This window comes from Nerophis lumbriciformis, linkage group LG03 (genome assembly GCF_033978685.3).
Source record: "Nerophis lumbriciformis linkage group LG03, RoL_Nlum_v2.1, whole genome shotgun sequence".
Classification (NCBI taxonomy): domain Eukaryota; kingdom Metazoa; phylum Chordata; class Actinopteri; order Syngnathiformes; family Syngnathidae; genus Nerophis; species Nerophis lumbriciformis.
This window is the reverse complement of record NC_084550.2, coordinates 28,325,001-28,345,000: the sequence shown is the minus strand read 5'-3', so window position 1 is coordinate 28,345,000 and position 20,000 is coordinate 28,325,001. Positions and strand designations below refer to the sequence as shown.

Here is a 20,000-nt window from a genome sequence, read left to right as displayed (position 1 = left end):
AGTAAACTTTATTCTGACTGTTCTTCAAGAGTAAGTCGTTCACCTTCAGACTATATTCTAGTCATCAGTGTCACTCTCTGATCATGAGTCTGGACTGACCGTAAGGAGAAAATGGGCAATGGATCTCTTTTTTCCAAAGTGTACTGTCAGTAATCCACAATCGGGTCGCGGGGACAACAGCTCCAGCAGAGACCCCCAGACTTCCCTCTCCAGGGCAACATTAGCAACTTCCTCCTGGGGGATTCCGAAGCGTTCCCAGGCCAGAGAGGAGATGTAATCCCCCCCATCTGGTCCTTGGCCTGCCGCGGGGTCTCCTCCCAGTGGGACAGGCAACGAGGACCTCCCTAGGGAGATGCTCGTGAGGCATCCACACGAGATGCCCGAACCACCTAAGCTGGCTCCTTTCCAAGCGAAGGAGCGGCGGCTCTACTCAGAGTCTCTCTCGGGTGACTGAACTTCTCACCCTATCTCTAAGGGAGATGCCAGCCACCCTTCTGAGGAAACTCATTGCGGCCGCTTGTATCCACGATCTTATTCTTTCGGTCATGACCACAGGTGAGAGTAAGAATGTAGATAGCGCGGTAGACCGAGAGCTTTGCCTTCTGGCTCAGCTCTCGTTTCGTCGCAACAGTGCGGCAGAGAGACTGCAATACTGCCCCAGCTGCTCTGATTCAGTGAACAAGACCCCTTTAAGTATCTCAGGGTCTTGTTCACGGTCGGTAAAAGATTTAAAATAAAGGAAACCGGTCGGACCAAGTCCGAGTCCATGATTGTCGCCCGGAAAAGGGTGGAGTGCCATCACCGGATTGGGGAGGAGACCCTGCCCCAAGTGGAGGAGTTCAAGTACCTCAAAGTCTTGTTCACGAGTGAGGAAAGAGTGGATGGTGAGATCGACAGGCGGATCGGTGCGTCGTCTTCAGTAATGCGGACGCTGTATCGATCTGTTGTGGTAAAGAAGGAGCTGAGCCAGAAGGCAAAGCTCTCAATTTACTGGTCGATCTACGTTCCCATCCTCACCTATGGTCATGAGCTTTGGGTTATGACCGAAAGGACAAGATCACGGGTACAAGCGGCCCAAATGAGTTTCCTCCGCCGGGTGGCGGGGCTCTCCCTTAGAGATAGGGTGAGAAGCTCCGCCATCTGGGGGGAGCTCAAAGTAAAGCCGCTGCTCCTCCACATCGAGAGGAGCCAGATGAGGTGGTTCGGGCATCTGGTCAGGATGCCACCTGACCGCCTCCCTAGGGAGGTGTTTAGGGCATGTCCAACCGGTAGGAGGCCACGGAGAAGACCCAGGACACGTTGGGAAGACCATGTCTCCCGGCTGGCCTGGGAAAGCCTCGGGATCCCCCGGGAAGAGCTGGATGAAGTGGCTGGGGAGAGGAAAGTCTGGGCTTCCATGCTTAGGCTGCTGCCCCCGCGACCCGACCTCGAATAAGCGGAAGAAGATGGATGGATGGATGAAAGGATGCTATGTTCAAAATGAGAAAAACGGTGAAGTGAGAAGTCCTGTCCTTAGCTATCTGGAAATGTGGCACCCAAAAGAGTTCAGTTGAATAGCCTAGCCTTATAGGACTTCTTAAAAATGTCCACCCTGACTCACTGATTGCTTACACCCGGTCAATACTCATATCAGAATATATTATATAGTATTTAAAGTAATTGCTTCCTACTTATGTGCCGGGGTGTAACTGTAGCTACCTTGTAATCTCAGGGCCTGGACTCAGCCGCAGGCCATGTTTATCTCCCAACTGAAGCCTCACTCCGACATTAGCTTTAATCTGCTGTAGTCTGATTTTGCTATTTAGCGACTGGTATTATACCAGCGTAAGCTGATTTGAAATACTTTTTAAATACATGCCTAATATGACTTGGGTGGCGATGTTGGTTCAGATTCAGCCCGTCTGTCCAACATTTGGGGACATGCTGGGAATATCTGTCGGGTGGATTACAACGGACCGTGGTGCATTAGTTTAGTGGATCCCCATAAATGTTATTTAGGACAATTGATGGTAAGTCAGAATTTGCCACATTTCACTCACTGGAGGATTGTGGCATCCCTCTAAAAAACTGACCAGTATGTACTTTTCTTTGTGCACCGGACCATAGTAGGGTTGGACCTGTAGTATTCATTAATGGCTTCAAGTCAAACCCCTGATCAATATATACAGTCGTGGTCAAAAGTGTACGTACACTTGTAAAGAACATCATGTCATGGCTGTCTTGAGTTTCCAATAATTTAGGGTTAGGGTTAGGGTTAGCTAACCCTAACCCTAACCCATCCACAAGCTTCTGGCAAGCTTCTGGTTGAAGTTTTGACCACTCCTCTTGACAAAATTATTGCAGTTCAGCTAAATGTGTTGGTTTTCTGACATGGACTTGTTTCTTCAGCATTGTCCACACATTTAAGTCAGGACTTTGGGAAGGCCATTCTAAAACTTTCATTTTAGCCTGATTTAGCCATTCCTTTACCACTTTCGAGGTGTGTTTGGGGTCATTGTCCTGTTGGAACACCCAACTGTGCCCAAGACCCAACCTCTGGGCTGATGATTTTAGCTTGTCCTGAAGAATTTGGAGCTAATCCTCCTTTTTCATTGTCCAATTTAAAGCAGCAGTTCCATTGTGGGAATTTTTACAGTTCAACAAACAACTTAGTTTTTTTGTCCTGATTAAGAGGAATTATTTGACGGTTGAAGTGGGTTGAAAAGAACGAACGAAGGAACGTACCAACGAAGGACCGCCCGAACGAACGGACGGACCAACGAAGGAACCAACGAACCTTCGTTCGTTCGTTGGTTGGTTCTTTCCTTCGTTCGAACAAAGGAAGGAAGGAACGAAGGAACAATGGAAGGAAGGAAGGAACCAACCAACCAACCTTCGTTGGTTTGTTCCTTCGTTCGAAGGAAGGAAGGAAGGAACCAATCAACCAACCAATGAACCTTCGTTGGTTCGTTCGTTCCTTCGTTCGAAGGAAGGAAGGAAGGAAGGAAGGAAGGAAGGAACGTACCAACGAACCTTCGTTGGTTCGTTCCTTTGTTCGAACGAAGGAAGGAAGGAAGGAAGGAAGGAAGAAACGTACCAACGAAGGACCGACCGAACGAACGAACGGACGGACAAACGGACGGACGAACGGACGTACGGACGGACCAACGAACCTTCGTTTGTTGGTTCTTTCCTTCGTTCGAACGAAGGAAGGAAGGAAGGAAGGAACGTACCAATGAAGGACCGACCGACCGAACGAACGAACGAACGAACGAACGAACGAACGAACGAACGGACGGACCAACAAAGGAACCAACGAACCTTCGTTTGTTCGTTGGTTGTTTCTTTCCTTCGTTCGAAGTAAGGAAGAAAGGAACAAAGGAAGGAAGGAACCAAGGAACCAAGGAAGGAAGGAAGGAAGGAAGGAACCAAGGAAGGAAGGAAGGAACCAACCAACCAACCAACCAACGAACCTTCGTTGGTTCATTCGTTGGTTCGAACGGAGGAAGGAAGGAAGGAAGGAAGGAACGAAGGAAGGAAGGAAGGAACGAAAGAAAGAAGGAACCAATCAACCAACCAACGAACCTTCGTTGGTTCGTTCATTGGTTCGTTCCTTCGTTCGAAGGAAGGAAGGAAGGAAGGAAGGAAGGAACGAACGAACGAACGAAGGGGCAGTTGGGTGTTCCAACAGGACAATGACCCCAAACACACCTCAAATGTGGTAAAGCAATGGCTAAATCAGGCTAGAATGAAGGTTTTAGAATGGCCTTCCCAAAGTCCTGACTTAAAGGTGTGGACAATGCTGAAGAAACAAGTCCATGTCAGAAAAGCAACCAATTTAGCTGAACTGCACCATGTGCTCCAATCACTACATCACAAAAAAAAAATAATGATTGTAAAGTCAAGACAGCCATGACATGATGTTCTTTACAAGTCTATGTACACTTTTGACCACCACTGTACATTTTTTTAACTAGACTTTGGACTTTCTAAGAAGATGTTCTAAGCCATGGTAGGTCTGCTAGTGACTGCTGCCATGTAACAATATATAGTGAGTTAAACAGACTGGACGTGGTTCACATGACAAAGAACACATTTGTGGACAAATCCAATCAATCCACTATGCTCTCATGATCAATGTGAATGAACGGTAGAATTAGTAATTAGTTGTCTACCCAACAACACTGCAGCTCTGCCCAGCTTCTGCCAGCACTTTGCAACAAGAAAAGGTAGAGTAGTTCCTCTTCCACACGTCTTTTAGTCGATGATTTTCCATCAACTATGACGATTCCCCTTTGAGTGTTTGCAGTTCTGACCTGTTCCTTGACGGAGGCCAGGATGGCGGAGGTGGTCTCCGACTCTGAGCCGTCCCCGTTGGAGGCGTTGAAGACGGGACTCAACATGGTGGCGGCGCCGGCTGTGTCAGACACCGCCTCGGGCACTGGCATCACTCCTAGAAAACGAGGGAGCGTTCAAGTGGTTAGTACCATTTCACAGATCAGGCGACATCGCTGGCTGAAGGATGGTGACGCCCTCCGGACTTCTCAACACCGAGGTGAAAACAAATTAGCAAGGATGTAGGCAGAGACCATGGACTTGTTTGGAAAGCATTTTGAGCCACATGGGAGAGGGTGCAGTACGGCAATAATGAAAACCACTTTGGTTCAAAATCAGTCACTTGTCAATATTCATACTTTTTGAAGAATTTGGCTCAAGGTTTATGTTGGATTCATGACTATCAACTCTTCTCTTTTTTTTATTTATTTATTTATTTTTAAATTCCCTTCAAGAAAAAAGGACCTTTTTAATAAAAAAAAAACCTTTTACCCAAAAATGCGTTACTCATTGAAAAACAACCCAAAAATGGTTCATTGTTTTGAAATCCCAGAAATGGAGTTAAAATAATACCCTTATAACCCAACAAAAATGGATAGCTCTTCATAAAAACAACTCCAATATTCACCCCAACACTCGCAACTCATGAATTGGGTTGTCAAAATAACCCAGCATTTTTTAGTGTGAGGTAAAAGCATTTCAGTCCTACCTTTTAAAACTCATCTTTTTGGGGGTAACAATTCGATTCTCGATTCAAAATGATTCTCGATTCGAAATCAAGACGTTTTGTAATGACATTGGATGCCAGTTCACTTCAAAACTCATCTAAACACTCTCGCTTTTAAAACAGTTGACCTGCCGCTTCTCTTCTCTTTTTTGCTCCCCCGATGCTTCAAGCAGAGGTTACGGATAACCCCTGTAGAGATACCAGTCTGGAGGAATGTGCTAGCTGTTTCAAGTCATGACCCAGTGTGGACCACTCCTCTATGACCTGGAATGTAGGCCTCATACAATCCTTTGATTGCCCCCAAAGGACTGGACTCTCACATGACCATGAATAATTTGCAAAACCTGTACCCACTTGTCAACCATTGCTTGGTTTGTGCAGCCCTATGGTTAATTGGTTGATTGAACATGTTCAATTGCCATGTTTTCTCTTGTAATGTGGAGGGTCCCAATGACTAGGTCTGTCTTGGGTCCCCAAATGACTAAATCTGCCCCTGTTCTTTGTTTTTTTTTCAATCAAGAACGAGTTTCTCTCACATTGGGCTTGTGGCTAGTTCATGCACCTAAAGCAGATGCAAGTTTCTGTAAAAACAAAAATGAAAAAGGAAGCTAACTGCAGCCACGAAGAAGAGCCTGAACTACAGGACGATCTTCCTGCAGTCTTGCATCCTCTGAGGCAAGCCGGATGTTACCAGGAGGGATCATCAGGGGAAGGAATTCTGAGGGGTCCTACTACTCTGGGGAGGAGAAAGACGATGACAAGAGAATGCAAGATGACATCTCTGTGGTGATCAAGAAACATCAAGTCAGATCCCAGACAGAAAGAGGTTTTGACGGTTTTTTAAACCCTCCCTTGACCTCCGATTAAACTGAGCAGCTCTGAGACCGCCGTCAGACTTTCTTCCCTCAGGGCATCATGCTGCTAAAACTCTACTCCGACACACGACCGCCATTCCATGACGCCTACAGCCTGCATCCAGGTGAACTTTGCGAACCCCAGCTGGAGGAAGTTGGCAGAGCTCTCGCTCCCCCCCGACCACGGCGGAGGAGAGCCATCTGCCAAGACCACCGTCTGCAGCCAGCCTTGTCCTACGAGCCTATAAGACCAGGTCCGTGTTTACTCACAGTCTCTACATAAGGATCAGTACCGTACACAGTATGCACCAATGACTGCGGAAGCACTCGTCCCGGAATAACTTGCAACGAATACAGTCGTGGTCAATAGTTGACATTTACTTGTAAAGAACGTCTTGAGTTTCCAATCATTATCTGACATCCCGTGGACAAAGATAAGACCTTCTGAAGAAACAAGTCCATGTCAGAAAAGCAACACATTTAGCTGAACTGCAGCAATTTTGTTTTTCGTCGTGTTCCGACGTACGGGAACGAGGGACCACGGCCCCTCAGATCATCGAACCATTTTAGCTCCAACTCTGAGGCTGGGCTTAAACAGAGTCCCATAGGAACTCAAATACGTAGGTGTTGGGTGATTGGTTCGAACTGACGAGCTACACCCGGATATACGCTTCTCCTAGCCACAACACAGACCTGCCATTTTGAAAAAAGTCCCACAAAGTTGTTTACGAGATCGCAACAGCAACAGGATAAATGGACCGACGATCTGCTCAATACAGACAGTCAACTACCGCCTGGAATGTTGACTTCTAGGATACGTAGGCCTACACAATCAGCACAAACGGTCTTCCTCTGCGGCGCCTTGCTATCCTTTCCTCTTCCATGAAACGAATAAATATTGCATGTTGCTGGATTCCTCGTGCCCTTACACCCTTACTGGGTCATGACTTAAAACAGCTAGCACAACCTCCAGACTGGTATCTGTATCCGTAATCGGTAGGTCGTGAGTTCAAACCCATTACCTCCCTGCTTGGCACTCATCAAGGGTTGGAACTGGGGGTCAAAATCACCAAAAATGACTCCCGAGCGCGGTCACCGCTGCTGCTCACTGCTCCCCTCACCTCCCAGGGGGGTGGGACAAGAGGATGGGTCAAATGCAGAGGGGTAATTTCACCACACCTACTGCGCGTGTGTGACTCTCAGTGGTACTTTAACTTTTAACGTTGAAGCACGGGGGGGGCAAAAAAAGAGAAGAGAAGCGGCAGGTCAACTGCCGAATTTTAGCAGCCGTTATTATTCCTGGCAAGCAGACCATCATGAACACAGTTGCCTCCGAGGTCTCCTTTCTTGCTTGTGTTGTTTCTCTAATCACTTTTGGTTGTTTTGCAGCGTTGGTGTCAGAATAATTGCACAGAAGTTATCACACAACTTCTGTGTTATATTGAGTTCAGGTCCCCTGTGGGAAGAAAAAAGCTGTCTTTCATCTTATCAAGCAAAAGGCTTGTAAAACTCCACTGTGTGTGATGGGTTTCTTTGATGTATTGTCAGCCACGGGAGGATCTTGTCCTGACCCGAGATCTACAAAGCGGAGAGGAAGCAGGACCTGACACCGCTCCAGGCACCTTTTCTCTAAACTCTTTATGACCGAGTGCAACAGCTGTTTATGACCACCTCCCCTTAGGAGCAGCTGCATAATGTAATGTAAGGCTATGTAACCAGAAAAGGCCCAAATAAAAGAGGAGGCGTGGAACTCCCTCATCAGGGCGTGGGACAACACTGTGCAAGGGTACAGGTCTATGCGTTCTCCTCATCAGCTAAATCAAATCCTGTCTCTGTTTGATTTCTTTGCTTCTTGTCTTGTCTAATAGATGTCATCGGTGTTTGAACCTGACAGTTGGGTGAGGCGCTAAAGTACTAGGTCACAGGTTGCAGGCGGATATGTATCACAAATATTTCTTACCAAATATTTTTTACCCAGTTTACCCTAGGGCAACAATGTTAATATATGTTTGATAAAATGTGATTATATGCATGAGTGTATGTATGTATATGTACTTGTATATGTACATGTACAGTATACATTTAATCGTGATTAATCACATTTTTGGTCACAGTTAACCTGAATTTAGTCGTGATTAATCACATTTTCTGCCATCCGGGGGGAGCTCAAAGTAAAGCCGCTGCTCCTCCACATGGAGAGGAGCCAGATGAGGTGGTTCGGGCATCTGGTCAGGATGCCACCCGAACGCATCCCTAGGGAGGTGTTTAGGACAAGTCCGACCGGTAGGAGGCCACGGGGAAGACCCAGGACACGTTGGGAAGACTATGTCTCCCGGCTGGCCTGGGAACGCCTCGGGGTCCCACAGGAAGAGTTGGACAAAGTGGCTGGGGAGAGGGAAGTCTGGGCTTCCCTGCTTAGGCTGCTGCCCCCGCGACCCGACCTCGGATAAGCGGAAGAAGATGGATGGATGGATGGATAATCACATTTTTGGTCACAGTTAACTTGAATTTAGTCGTGATTACTCACATTTTTGGTCATGGTTAACCTGAATTTAATCATGATTAATCACATTTTTGGTCACAGTTAACCTGAATTTAGTTGTGATTAATCACATTTTTGGTCAAAGTTAACCTGAATTTAGTCGTGATTAATCACATTTTTGGTCACAGTTTACCTGAATTTAATTGTGATTAATCAAATTTTTGGTCATAGATAACCTGAATTTAGTCGTGATTAATCACATTTTTGGTCACAGTTAACCTGAATTTAGTCGTGATTAATCACATTTTTGGTCACAGTTAACCTGAATTTAGTTGTGATTAATCACATTTTTGGTCAAAGTTAACCTGAATTTAATCGTGATTAATCACAATTTTGGTCACAGTTAACCTGAATTTAATCGTGATTAATCACATTTTTGGTCAAAGTTATCTGAATTTAATCGTGATTAATCACATTTTTGGTCACAGTTAACCTGAATTTAATTGTGATTAATCACATTTTTGGTCATAGTTAACCTGAATTTAATCGTGATTAATCACATTTTTGGTCACAGTTAACTTGAATTTAGTCGTGATTACTCACATTTTTGGTCATGGTTAACCTGAATTTAATCATGATTAATCACATTTTTGGTCACAGTTAACCTGAATTTAGTTGTGATTAATCACATTTTTGGTCAAAGTTAACCTGAATTTAGTCGTGATTAATCACATTTTTGGTCACAGTTAACCTGAATTTAATTGTGATTAATCAAATTTTTGGTCATAGATAACCTGAATTTAATCGTGATTAATCACATTTTTGGTCACAGTTAACCTGAATTTAGTCGTGATTAATCACATTTTTGGTCACAGTTAACCTGAATTTAGTTGTGATTAATCACATTTTTGGTCAAAGTTAACCTGAATTTAATCGTGATTAATCACAATTTTGGTCACAGTTAACCTGAATTTAATCGTGATTAATCACATTTTTGGTCAAAGTTATCTGAATTTAATCGTGATTAATCACATTTTTGGTCACAGTTAACCTGAATTTAATTGTGATTAATCACATTTTTGGTCATAGTTAACCTGAATTTAATCGTGATTAATCACATTTTTGGTCACAGTTAACCTGAATTTAGTCATGATTAATCAAATTTTTGGTCACAGTTAACCTGAATTTAGTCGTGAATAATCACATTTTTGGTCATAGTTAACCTGAATTTAATCGTGATTAATCACATTTTTGGTCAAGGTTAACCTGAATTTAATCATGATTAATCACATTTTTGGTCACAGTTAACCTGAATTTAGTCGTGATTAATCACACTTTTGGTCAAGGTTAACCTGAATTTAATAGTGATTAATTACATTTTTGGTCATAGTTAACCTGAATTTATTCGTGATTAATCACATTTTTGGTCATAATTAACCTGAATTTAGTCGTGATTAATCACATTATGGTCACAGTTAACCTGAATTTAGTCGTGATTTATCACATTTTTGGTCACAGTTAACCTGAATTTAATCGTGATCAATCACATTGTTGGACATGGTTAACCTGAATTTAATCGTGATTAATCACATTTTTGGTCTTAGTTAACCTGAATTTAATCGTGATTAATCACATTTTTGGTCACAGTTAACCTGAATTTAATCCTGATTAATCACATTTTTGGTCACAGTTAACCTGAATTTAGTCGTGATTTATCACATTTTTGGTCACAGTTAACCTGAATTTAGTCGTGATTAATCACATTTTTGGTCATGGTTAACCTGAATTTAATCGTGATTAATCACATTTTTGGTCACAGTTAACCTGAATTTAATCGTGATTAATCACATTTTTGGTCACAGTTAACCTGAATTTAATCCTGATTAATCACATTTTTGGTCACAGTTAACCTGAATTTAGTCGTGATTAATCACATTTTTGGTCACAGTTTACCTGAATTTAGTCGTGATTAATCACATTTTTGGTCACAGCTAACCTGAATTTAGTCGTGATTAATCACATTTTTGGTCATGGTTAACCTGAATTTAATCGTGATTAATTACATTTTTGGTCACAGTTAACCTGAATTTAGTCGTGATTAATCACATTTTTGGTCAAGGTTAACCTGAATTTAATCATGATTAATCACATTTTTGGTCACAGTTAACCTGAATTTAGTCGTGATTAATCACACTTTTGGTCAAGGTTAACCTGAATTTAATAGTGATTAATTACATTTTTGGTCATAGTTAACCTGAATTTATTCGTGATTAATCACATTTTTGGTCATAATTAACCTGAATTTAGTCGTGATTAATCACATTATGGTCACAGTTAACCTGAATTTAGTCGTGATTTATCACATTTTTGGTCACAGTTAACCTGAATTTAATCGTGATCAATCACATTGTTGGACATGGTTAACCTGAATTTAATCGTGATTAATCACATTTTTGGTCTTAGTTAACCTGAATTTAATCGTGATTAATCACATTTTTGGTCACAGTTAACCTGAATTTAATCCTGATTAATCACATTTTTGGTCACAGTTAACCTGAATTTAGTCGTGATTTATCACATTTTTGGTCACAGTTAACCTGAATTTAGTCGTGATTAATCACATTTTTGGTCATGGTTAACCTGAATTTAATCGTGATTAATCACATTTTTGGTCACAGTTAACCTGAATTTAATCGTGATCAATCACATTGTTGGACATGGTTAACCTGAATTTAATCGTGATTAATCACATTTTTGGTCTTAGTTAACCTGAATTTAATCGTGATTAATCACATTTTTGGTCACAGTTAACCTGAATTTAATCCTGATTAATCACATTTTTGGTCACAGTTAACCTGAATTTAGTCGTGATTTATCACATTTTTGGTCACAGTTAACCTGAATTTAGTCGTGATTAATCACATTTTTGGTCATGGTTAACCTGAATTTAATCGTGATTAATCACATTTTTGGTCACAGTTAACCTGAATTTAATCGTGATTAATCACATTTTTGGTCACAGTTAACCTGAATTTAATCCTGATTAATCACATTTTTGGTCACAGTTAACCTGAATTTAGTCGTGATTAATCACATTTTTGGTCACAGTTTACCTGAATTTAGTCGTGATTAATCACATTTTTGGTCACAGCTAACCTGAATTTAGTCGTGATTAATCACATTTTTGGTCATGGTTAACCTGAATTTAATCGTGATTAATTACATTTTTGGTCACAGTTAACCTGAATTTAGTCGTGATTAATCACATTTTTGGTCAAGGTTAACCTGAATTTAATCATGATTAATCACATTTTTGGTCACAGTTAACCTGAATTTAGTCGTGATTAATCACACTTTTGGTCAAGGTTAACCTGAATTTAATAGTGATTAATTACATTTTTGGTCATAGTTAACCTGAATTTATTCGTGATTAATCACATTTTTGGTCATAATTAACCTGAATTTAGTCGTGATTAATCACATTATGGTCACAGTTAACCTGAATTTAGTCGTGATTTATCACATTTTTGGTCACAGTTAACCTGAATTTAATCGTGATCAATCACATTGTTGGACATGGTTAACCTGAATTTAATCGTGATTAATCACATTTTTGGTCTTAGTTAACCTGAATTTAATCGTGATTAATCACATTTTTGGTCACAGTTAACCTGAATTTAATCCTGATTAATCACATTTTTGGTCACAGTTAACCTGAATTTAGTCGTGATTAATCACATTATGGTCACAGTTAACCTGAATTTAGTCGTGATTTATCACATTTTTGGTCACAGTTAACCTGAATTTAATCGTGATCAATCACATTGTTGGACATGGTTAACCTGAATTTAATCGTGATTAATCACATTTTTGGTCTTAGTTAACCTGAATTTAATCGTGATTAATCACATTTTTGGTCACAGTTAACCTGAATTTAATCCTGATTAATCACATTTTTGGTCACAGTTAACCTGAATTTAGTCGTGATTTATCACATTTTTGGTCACAGTTAACCTGAATTTAGTCGTGATTAATCACATTTTTGGTCATGGTTAACCTGAATTTAATCGTGATTAATCACATTTTTGGTCACAGTTAACCTGAATTTAATCGTGATTAATCACATTTTTGGTCACAGTTAACCTGAATTTAATCCTGATTAATCACATTTTTGGTCACAGTTAACCTGAATTTAGTCGTGATTAATCACATTTTTGGTCACAGTTTACCTGAATTTAGTCGTGATTAATCACATTTTTGGTCACAGCTAACCTGAATTTAGTCGTGATTAATCACATTTTTGGTCATGGTTAACCTGAATTTAATCGTGATTAATTACATTTTTGGTCACAGTTAACCTGAATTTAGTCGTGATTAATCACATTTTTGGTCAAGGTTAACCTGAATTTAATCATGATTAATCACATTTTTGGTCACAGTTAACCTGAATTTAGTCGTGATTAATCACACTTTTGGTCAAGGTTAACCTGAATTTAATAGTGATTAATTACATTTTTGGTCATAGTTAACCTGAATTTATTCGTGATTAATCACATTTTTGGTCATAATTAACCTGAATTTAGTCGTGATTAATCACATTATGGTCACAGTTAACCTGAATTTAGTCGTGATTTATCACATTTTTGGTCACAGTTAACCTGAATTTAATCGTGATCAATCACATTGTTGGACATGGTTAACCTGAATTTAATCGTGATTAATCACATTTTTGGTCTTAGTTAACCTGAATTTAATCGTGATTAATCACATTTTTGGTCACAGTTAACCTGAATTTAATCCTGATTAATCACATTTTTGGTCACAGTTAACCTGAATTTAGTCGTGATTTATCACATTTTTGGTCACAGTTAACCTGAATTTAGTCGTGATTAATCACATTTTTGGTCATGGTTAACCTGAATTTAATCGTGATTAATCACATTTTTGGTCACAGTTAACCTGAATTTAGTCGTGATTAATCACATTTTTGGTCATTGTTAACCTGAATTTAATCGTGATTAATCACATTTTTGGTCACAGTTAACCTGAATTTAGTCGTGATTAATCACATTTTTGGTCACAGTTAACCTGAATTTAGTCGTGATTAATCACATTTTTGGTCATGGTTAACCTGAATTTATTCGTGATTAATCACATTTTTGGTCATAGTTAACCAGAATTTAATCGTGATTAATCACATTTTTGGTCATAATTAACATGAATTTAATCGTGATTAATCACATTTTTGGTCACAGTTAACCTGAATTTAGTCGTGATTAATCACATTTTTGGTCACAGTTAACCTGAATTTAGTCGTGATTAATCACATTTTTGGTCAAGGTTAACCTGAATTTATTCGTGATTAATCACAATTTTGGTCATAGTTAACCAGAATTTAATCGTGATTAATCACATTTTTGGTCATAATTAACATGAATTTAATCGTGATTAATCACATTTTTGGTCGCAGTTAACCTGAATTTAGTTGTGATTAATCACATTTTTGGTCACAGTTAACCTGAATTTAATCGTGATTAATCACATTTTTGGTCATAGTTAACCTGAATTTAATCGTGATTAATCACATTTTTGGTCATGGTTAACCTGAATTTAATTTTGATTAATCACATTTTTGGTCATAGTTAACCTGAATTTAGTCTTGATTAATCACATTTTTGGTCACAGTTAACCTGAATTCAGTCGTGATTAATCACATTTTTGGTCATAGATAACCTGAATTTAATCGTGACTTATCACATTTTTGGTCACAGTTAACCTGAATTTAGTCGTGATTAATCACATTTTTGGTCACAGTTAACCTGAATTTAGTCGTGATTAATCACATTTTGGTCACAGTTAACCTGAATTTAGTTGTGATTAATCACATTTTTGGTCAAAGTTAACCTGAATTTAATCGTGATTAATCACATTTTTGGTCACAGTTAACCTGAATTTAGTCGTGATTAATCACATTTATGGTCACAGTTAACCTGAATTTAGTCGTGATTAATCACATTTTTGGTCATGGTTAACCTGAATTTAATTGCAAATTCAGATAAACTGTTACCATAAATGTGATTAATCACGATTAAATCTTTGAATGCTTGGACAGTACTAATTAAAACAGGTGCAAACTTGTTTATATTTAAAAGTGTTCACTCCCTTGCTGCCTTGGCCTCCTTTCCTTCTCCTAGACCTGCCTCCTCCTACCTTCTCTACACTTGACCTATTTCCTCCTCGTCTTTGCTTCCTTCAGTAGCGCCCAGCCGAGGGTGACAGGAGAAGAAGGTTGCAGGGTTTGAACGCTAGACTGCGCCTGAGTCCTTACCGTGACCTTTAGCGGCGTCACACCAAAACTTGGCCGCTCACTTCAGTTTCCCTCCATCTAGGCTCAACTGATACGGTCCAAGTCCTACCACCTGGAGTCCATACTCAAACATACCTATTTTACTATTAATTGTTTAGTCTCTTGTTGCGCCCTATAAAGTGTTAATACTGCACTAGGGTTGTGCGGTATACCGGTACTAGTATAATATCCTGGTAATAATGAATCAAAAACAGTACTATACTCTGTTTGAAAAGTACCGACATATTTTATTTCTTTTTACTTGGTGACATTGCTGGTTTTTAGGAGCATAATAGGAGCATGTTGGGCAGCGCACACACACAGAGTACTTACAAGCAGACACAGTGTGTAGACAGAAAAGGGAGAATGGACGCATTTTGGTCTAAAAAGTAAAGATTAAGGTGAAGTTATAACACTGAAACACCCTCAGGAAGAGCTGCTTTAACACATGGCTAGCTAGCTAGTGGCTAACGTCCATCCACAGTGTTTTAGCTACTTCTAAATCACTAATCCCGGCCTTCATGGCGACGAATAAAGTGAGTTTCTTACATGTACGATTATCACTGGAGGACGAGGAATAGCTAAACATGCTTCACTACACACCGTAGGAGGATACAATAGCTCACCACCGTCACAATATAAACAAACACCATGGGTGGATCTACACCTGACATCCACTGTAATGATACCAAGTACAGGAGCGTATAATTTTTTTCGGGGTTTTTAAAATTCATATTATGTTTATAAAGTCAGTAAATATGTCCCTGGACACATGAGGACTTTGAATATGACCAATGTATGATCCTGTAACTACTTGGTATCGCATCCATACCTAAATGTGTGGTATCACCCAAAAGTAATGTCAAGTATCAAAGAAGAGAAGAATAAGTGATTATTACATTTGAACAGAAGTGTAGATAGAACATGTTCAAACAGAAAATAAACAAATATTAACAGTAAATGAACAAGTAGATTAATAATCCGTTTTTTACAGTTTGTCCCTCATAATGTTGACAAAATGGTAAATGGCGCAATATGTTACTGCATACGTCGGCAGATTCATTAATAATCGATTTTTGATTGTTTTGAATCGAAAAATAATTGATATCTTAGTTGGAGGTGTTCAAATCGCCATGTGAAATTGCTCATGCTAGCCAGAAGCACGTCAATGGCAAAGCCAATGCATACTAGCATCGAGCTAGGGCGCAGAGGACATTTTATCTTTATGTTTGTTAGTCATTCCGTGGATAAGCAGATATTAACAGTAAATGAACAAGTAGATTAATAATCCGTTTTTTACAGTTTGTCCCTCATAATGTTGACAAAATGGTACAATGCTACTGCATACATCGGCAGACTAATTAATAATCGATTTTTCATTGTTTTGAATCGATTAAGAATCGCTATCTTAGTTGCAGTTTTCACGAACATGTTTGGAATTGTTCAAATCGCCATGTAAAATCGCTAATGCTAGCCAGAAGCACGTCAATGGCAAAGCCAATGCATACTAGCATCGAGCTAAGGCGCAGAGGACATTTTATCTTTATGTTTGTTAGTCATTCCGTGGATAAGCAGATATTAACAGTAAATGAACAAGTGGATGAATAATCCGTTTTTTACAGTTTGTCCCTCATAATGTTGACAAAATGGTGCAATGTTACTGCATACGTCGGCAGACTAATTAATAGTCGATTTTTCATTGTTTTGAATCGATTAAGAATCAATATCTTAGTTGCGGTTTTCACTGACATGTTTGGAGGTGTTCAAATCACCATGTAAAATCGCTAATGCTAGGCAGAAGCACGTCAAAGGCAAAGCCAACGCATATTAGCATCGAGCTAGGGCGCAGAGGGTATTTTATCTTTGCGTTTGTTAGTCATTCCGTGGATAAGCAGATATTAACAGTAAAAGAAAAACAAGTAGATGAATAATCCGTTTTTTACAGTTTGTCCCTCATAATGTTGACAAAATGGTACAATGTTACTGCATACGTCGGCAGACTAATTAATAGTCGATTTTTCATTGTTTTGAATTGATTAAGAATCGCAATCCTAGTTGCGGTTTTCACTGACATGTTTGGAGGTGTTCAAATCGCCATGTAAAATCGCTAATGCTAGCCAGAAGCACGTCAATAGCAAAGCCAATGCATACTAGCATCGAGCTAGGGCGCAGAGGACATTTTATCTTTATGTTTGTTAGTCATTCCGTGGATAAGCAAATATTAACAGTAAATGAACAAGTAGATTAATAATCTGTTTTTTACAGTTTGTCCCTCATAATGTTGACAAAATGGTACAATGTTACTGCATACGTCGGCAGACTAATTAATAATTGATTTTTCATTGTTTTGAATCGATTAAGAATCGCTATCTTAGTTGCGGTTTTCACTGACATGTTTGGAGGTGTTCAAATCGCCATGTAAAATCGCTAATGCTAGGCAGAAGCACGTCAATGGCAAAGCCAATACATATTAGCATCGAGCTAGGGCGCAGAGGGTATTTTATCTTTGCGTTTGTTAGTCATTCCGTGGATAAGCAGATATTAACAGTAAATGAACAAGTAGATGAATAATCCGTTTTTTACAGTTTGTCCCTCATAATGTTGACAAAATGGTACAATGTTACTGCATACGTCGGCAGACTAATTAATAATCGATTTATCATTGTTTTGAATCGATTAAGAATCGCTATCTTAGTTGCGGTTTTCACTGACATGTTTGGAGGTGTTCAAATCGCCATGTAAAATCGCTAATGCTAGGCAGAAGCACGTCAATGGCAAAGCCAATGCATACTAGCATCGAGCTAGGGCGCAGAGGGTATTTTATCTTTGCGTTTGTTAGTCATTCCGTGGATAAGCAGATATTAACAGTAAATGAACAAGTAGATTAATAATCCGTTTTTTACAGTTTGTCCCTCATAATGTTGACAAAATGGTACAATGTCACTGCATACGTCAGCAGACTAATTAATAATTGATTTTTTATTGTTTTGAATCAATTAAGAATCGATATCTTAGTTGCGGTTTTCACTGACATGTTTGGAGGTGTTCAAATCGCCATGTAAAATTGCTAATGCTAGTCAGAAGCACGTCAATGGCAAAGCCAATGCATATTAGCCTCGAGCTAGGGCGCAGAGGACATTTTATCTTTACGTTTGTTAGTCATTCCGTGGATGGAGAGAGCAGCAAACACCCGGAGGGACGAGGTTCAGTAATCAACCAACGACTCAGTAATCAACCAACGACTCCTACAAACCCAAATCCCGATTCCTTGCAGTAATTCAAGCTTTGGGTTGAGATTTCAGAACACAAACATGGGAGCAGGGAAGGCAGCCAAATGTAGGTCAAGCCAGCCAAGCGGACGGGGAAGCCTGGATGCAAACCAGCGCCACAAAGCGGCTTTCCCCGACAACAGCCGTCACAAGTAGGTTACAGGGGCCAACGTGCCGCCAGACACAAGACTTGGAATGACAGATTAAGGGCCCTGGGGCTTTATTCTACTGAGGTATAAGCTCGGATTTTGATTATTTTCTTTTATTTCAGCAGGGAGTGTTTAGAAGTGTGTTTCAGAAGGCGAGATCTCCCACACTGTTGTGGTGCTGTGAAGGCACCACGCCGAGCCCACGTGAGGAATCCTGTCTTTTGACCCTTGGAGCTCATCGGTGTGGCCCCGAATTACCAACCTACTAATTACTCACACATCAGCAGCCATATATTGTATGTATATAGTCACAAACATACATATATACATACATACGTATATTCTTTCATACATTTATACATACATATATACACACATGTACGTAGTCACAAACATACATATATACATACATATATACACACATGTACATAGTCACAAACATACATATATACATACATACGTATATTCTTTCATACATACATACTGTACATATATACACACATGTACATAGTCACAAACATATACATACATATATACACACATGTAGTCACAAACATAAATACACATATACACACATGTACATAGTCACAAACATACATATATACATACATATATACACACACATGTACATAGTCACAAACATATACATACATATATACACACACATGTAAATAGTCAAACATTACATACATACATACTTGCCAACCTTGAGACCTCCGATTTCGGGAGGTGGGGGTGGGGGTGGGGGGCGTGGTCGGGGTGGGGTGGGGGGCATGGTTGGGGGCGTGGTTAAGATATATATATATATAAAAAATACTTGACTTTCAGTGACTTCTAGCTATATATATTTTTTTTATTACATATATATATATATATATATATATATATATATATATATATATATATATATATATATATATATATATATATATAATAAATTATTATTTATGTATATATATATATATATATATATATATATATATATATATATATATATATATATATATATATATATACATAAATAAAAGAAATACTTGAATTTCAGTGTTCATTTATTTACACATAAACACACACATAACACTCATCTACTAATTGTTGAGTTAAGGGTTGAATTGTCCATCCTTGTTCTATTCTCTGTCACTATTTCAGAACACACACATTATACAAATATACATTATAAAATCAATAAGAAAACGGGAGCTCTAATTTGGGAGTCTGAATTAGGATCAGAAGTTCCTATATAAACATTGCGTACTCAAGTCGCCATTTTGTATTGATTACTGCAGCTGTGCACTGGATTCATTCACAAATACAAACTACAACTCACAAACACTTTAGAGTTAGGCTCCACCATCACAATGTGTACTTAAACTTATAAAGATCACATGGATATTATTCAGTGAGTTGATTCACCAAAACTAACCTGTTATACAGGAGGAAAAAGCACACAGGACGTTTCAATTGTTCACAGACTGGTCACGCTCATCAGAATGACAAGACACTTCCGGTCTGCAGGTGATAGCATTCAATTGGGAAGAAACGCCCTACTGCCCCCCTACTGACCAATGTGAATACTGATAAATGTGGAATGACAGCTCCAAAAACGAATTCAAACCACAAAATAAAAAAAATAAATCAACACAAAAATGTGACACATTATGGGTGGGTCACATATGCATGTACAGTAGATGGCAGTATTGTCCTGTTTAAAAGTGTCACAACATTGCTGTTTACGGCAGACGAACTGCTTTACGGTAGACGAAATGCTGTTGTTGTGTGTTGTTACCGCGCTGGGAGGGCGTTAATGAAACTGCCGTACAATAAACCCACATAAGAAACCAAGAACTCGCCCTCGATCA

At 39.4% G+C, this 20,000-nt stretch overlaps 1 protein-coding gene across 2 annotated transcripts in view; it reads right to left on the bottom strand.

Annotated features, from left to right (window-relative positions):
- Window positions 1-20,000, bottom strand: part of ctnnd2b (catenin (cadherin-associated protein), delta 2b) — a 367,161-nt gene that overhangs the window by 296,173 nt on the left and 50,988 nt on the right. For both annotated transcript variants that reach the window (XM_061936381.2, XM_061936403.2), the window contains exon 2: window positions 4,296-4,432. In XM_061936381.2, the coding sequence (XP_061792365.2) occupies window positions 4,296-4,427 (132 nt within the window). In that variant the 5' untranslated portion in view covers window positions 4,428-4,432. The remainder of the gene's footprint in view (window positions 1-4,295; window positions 4,433-20,000) is intronic.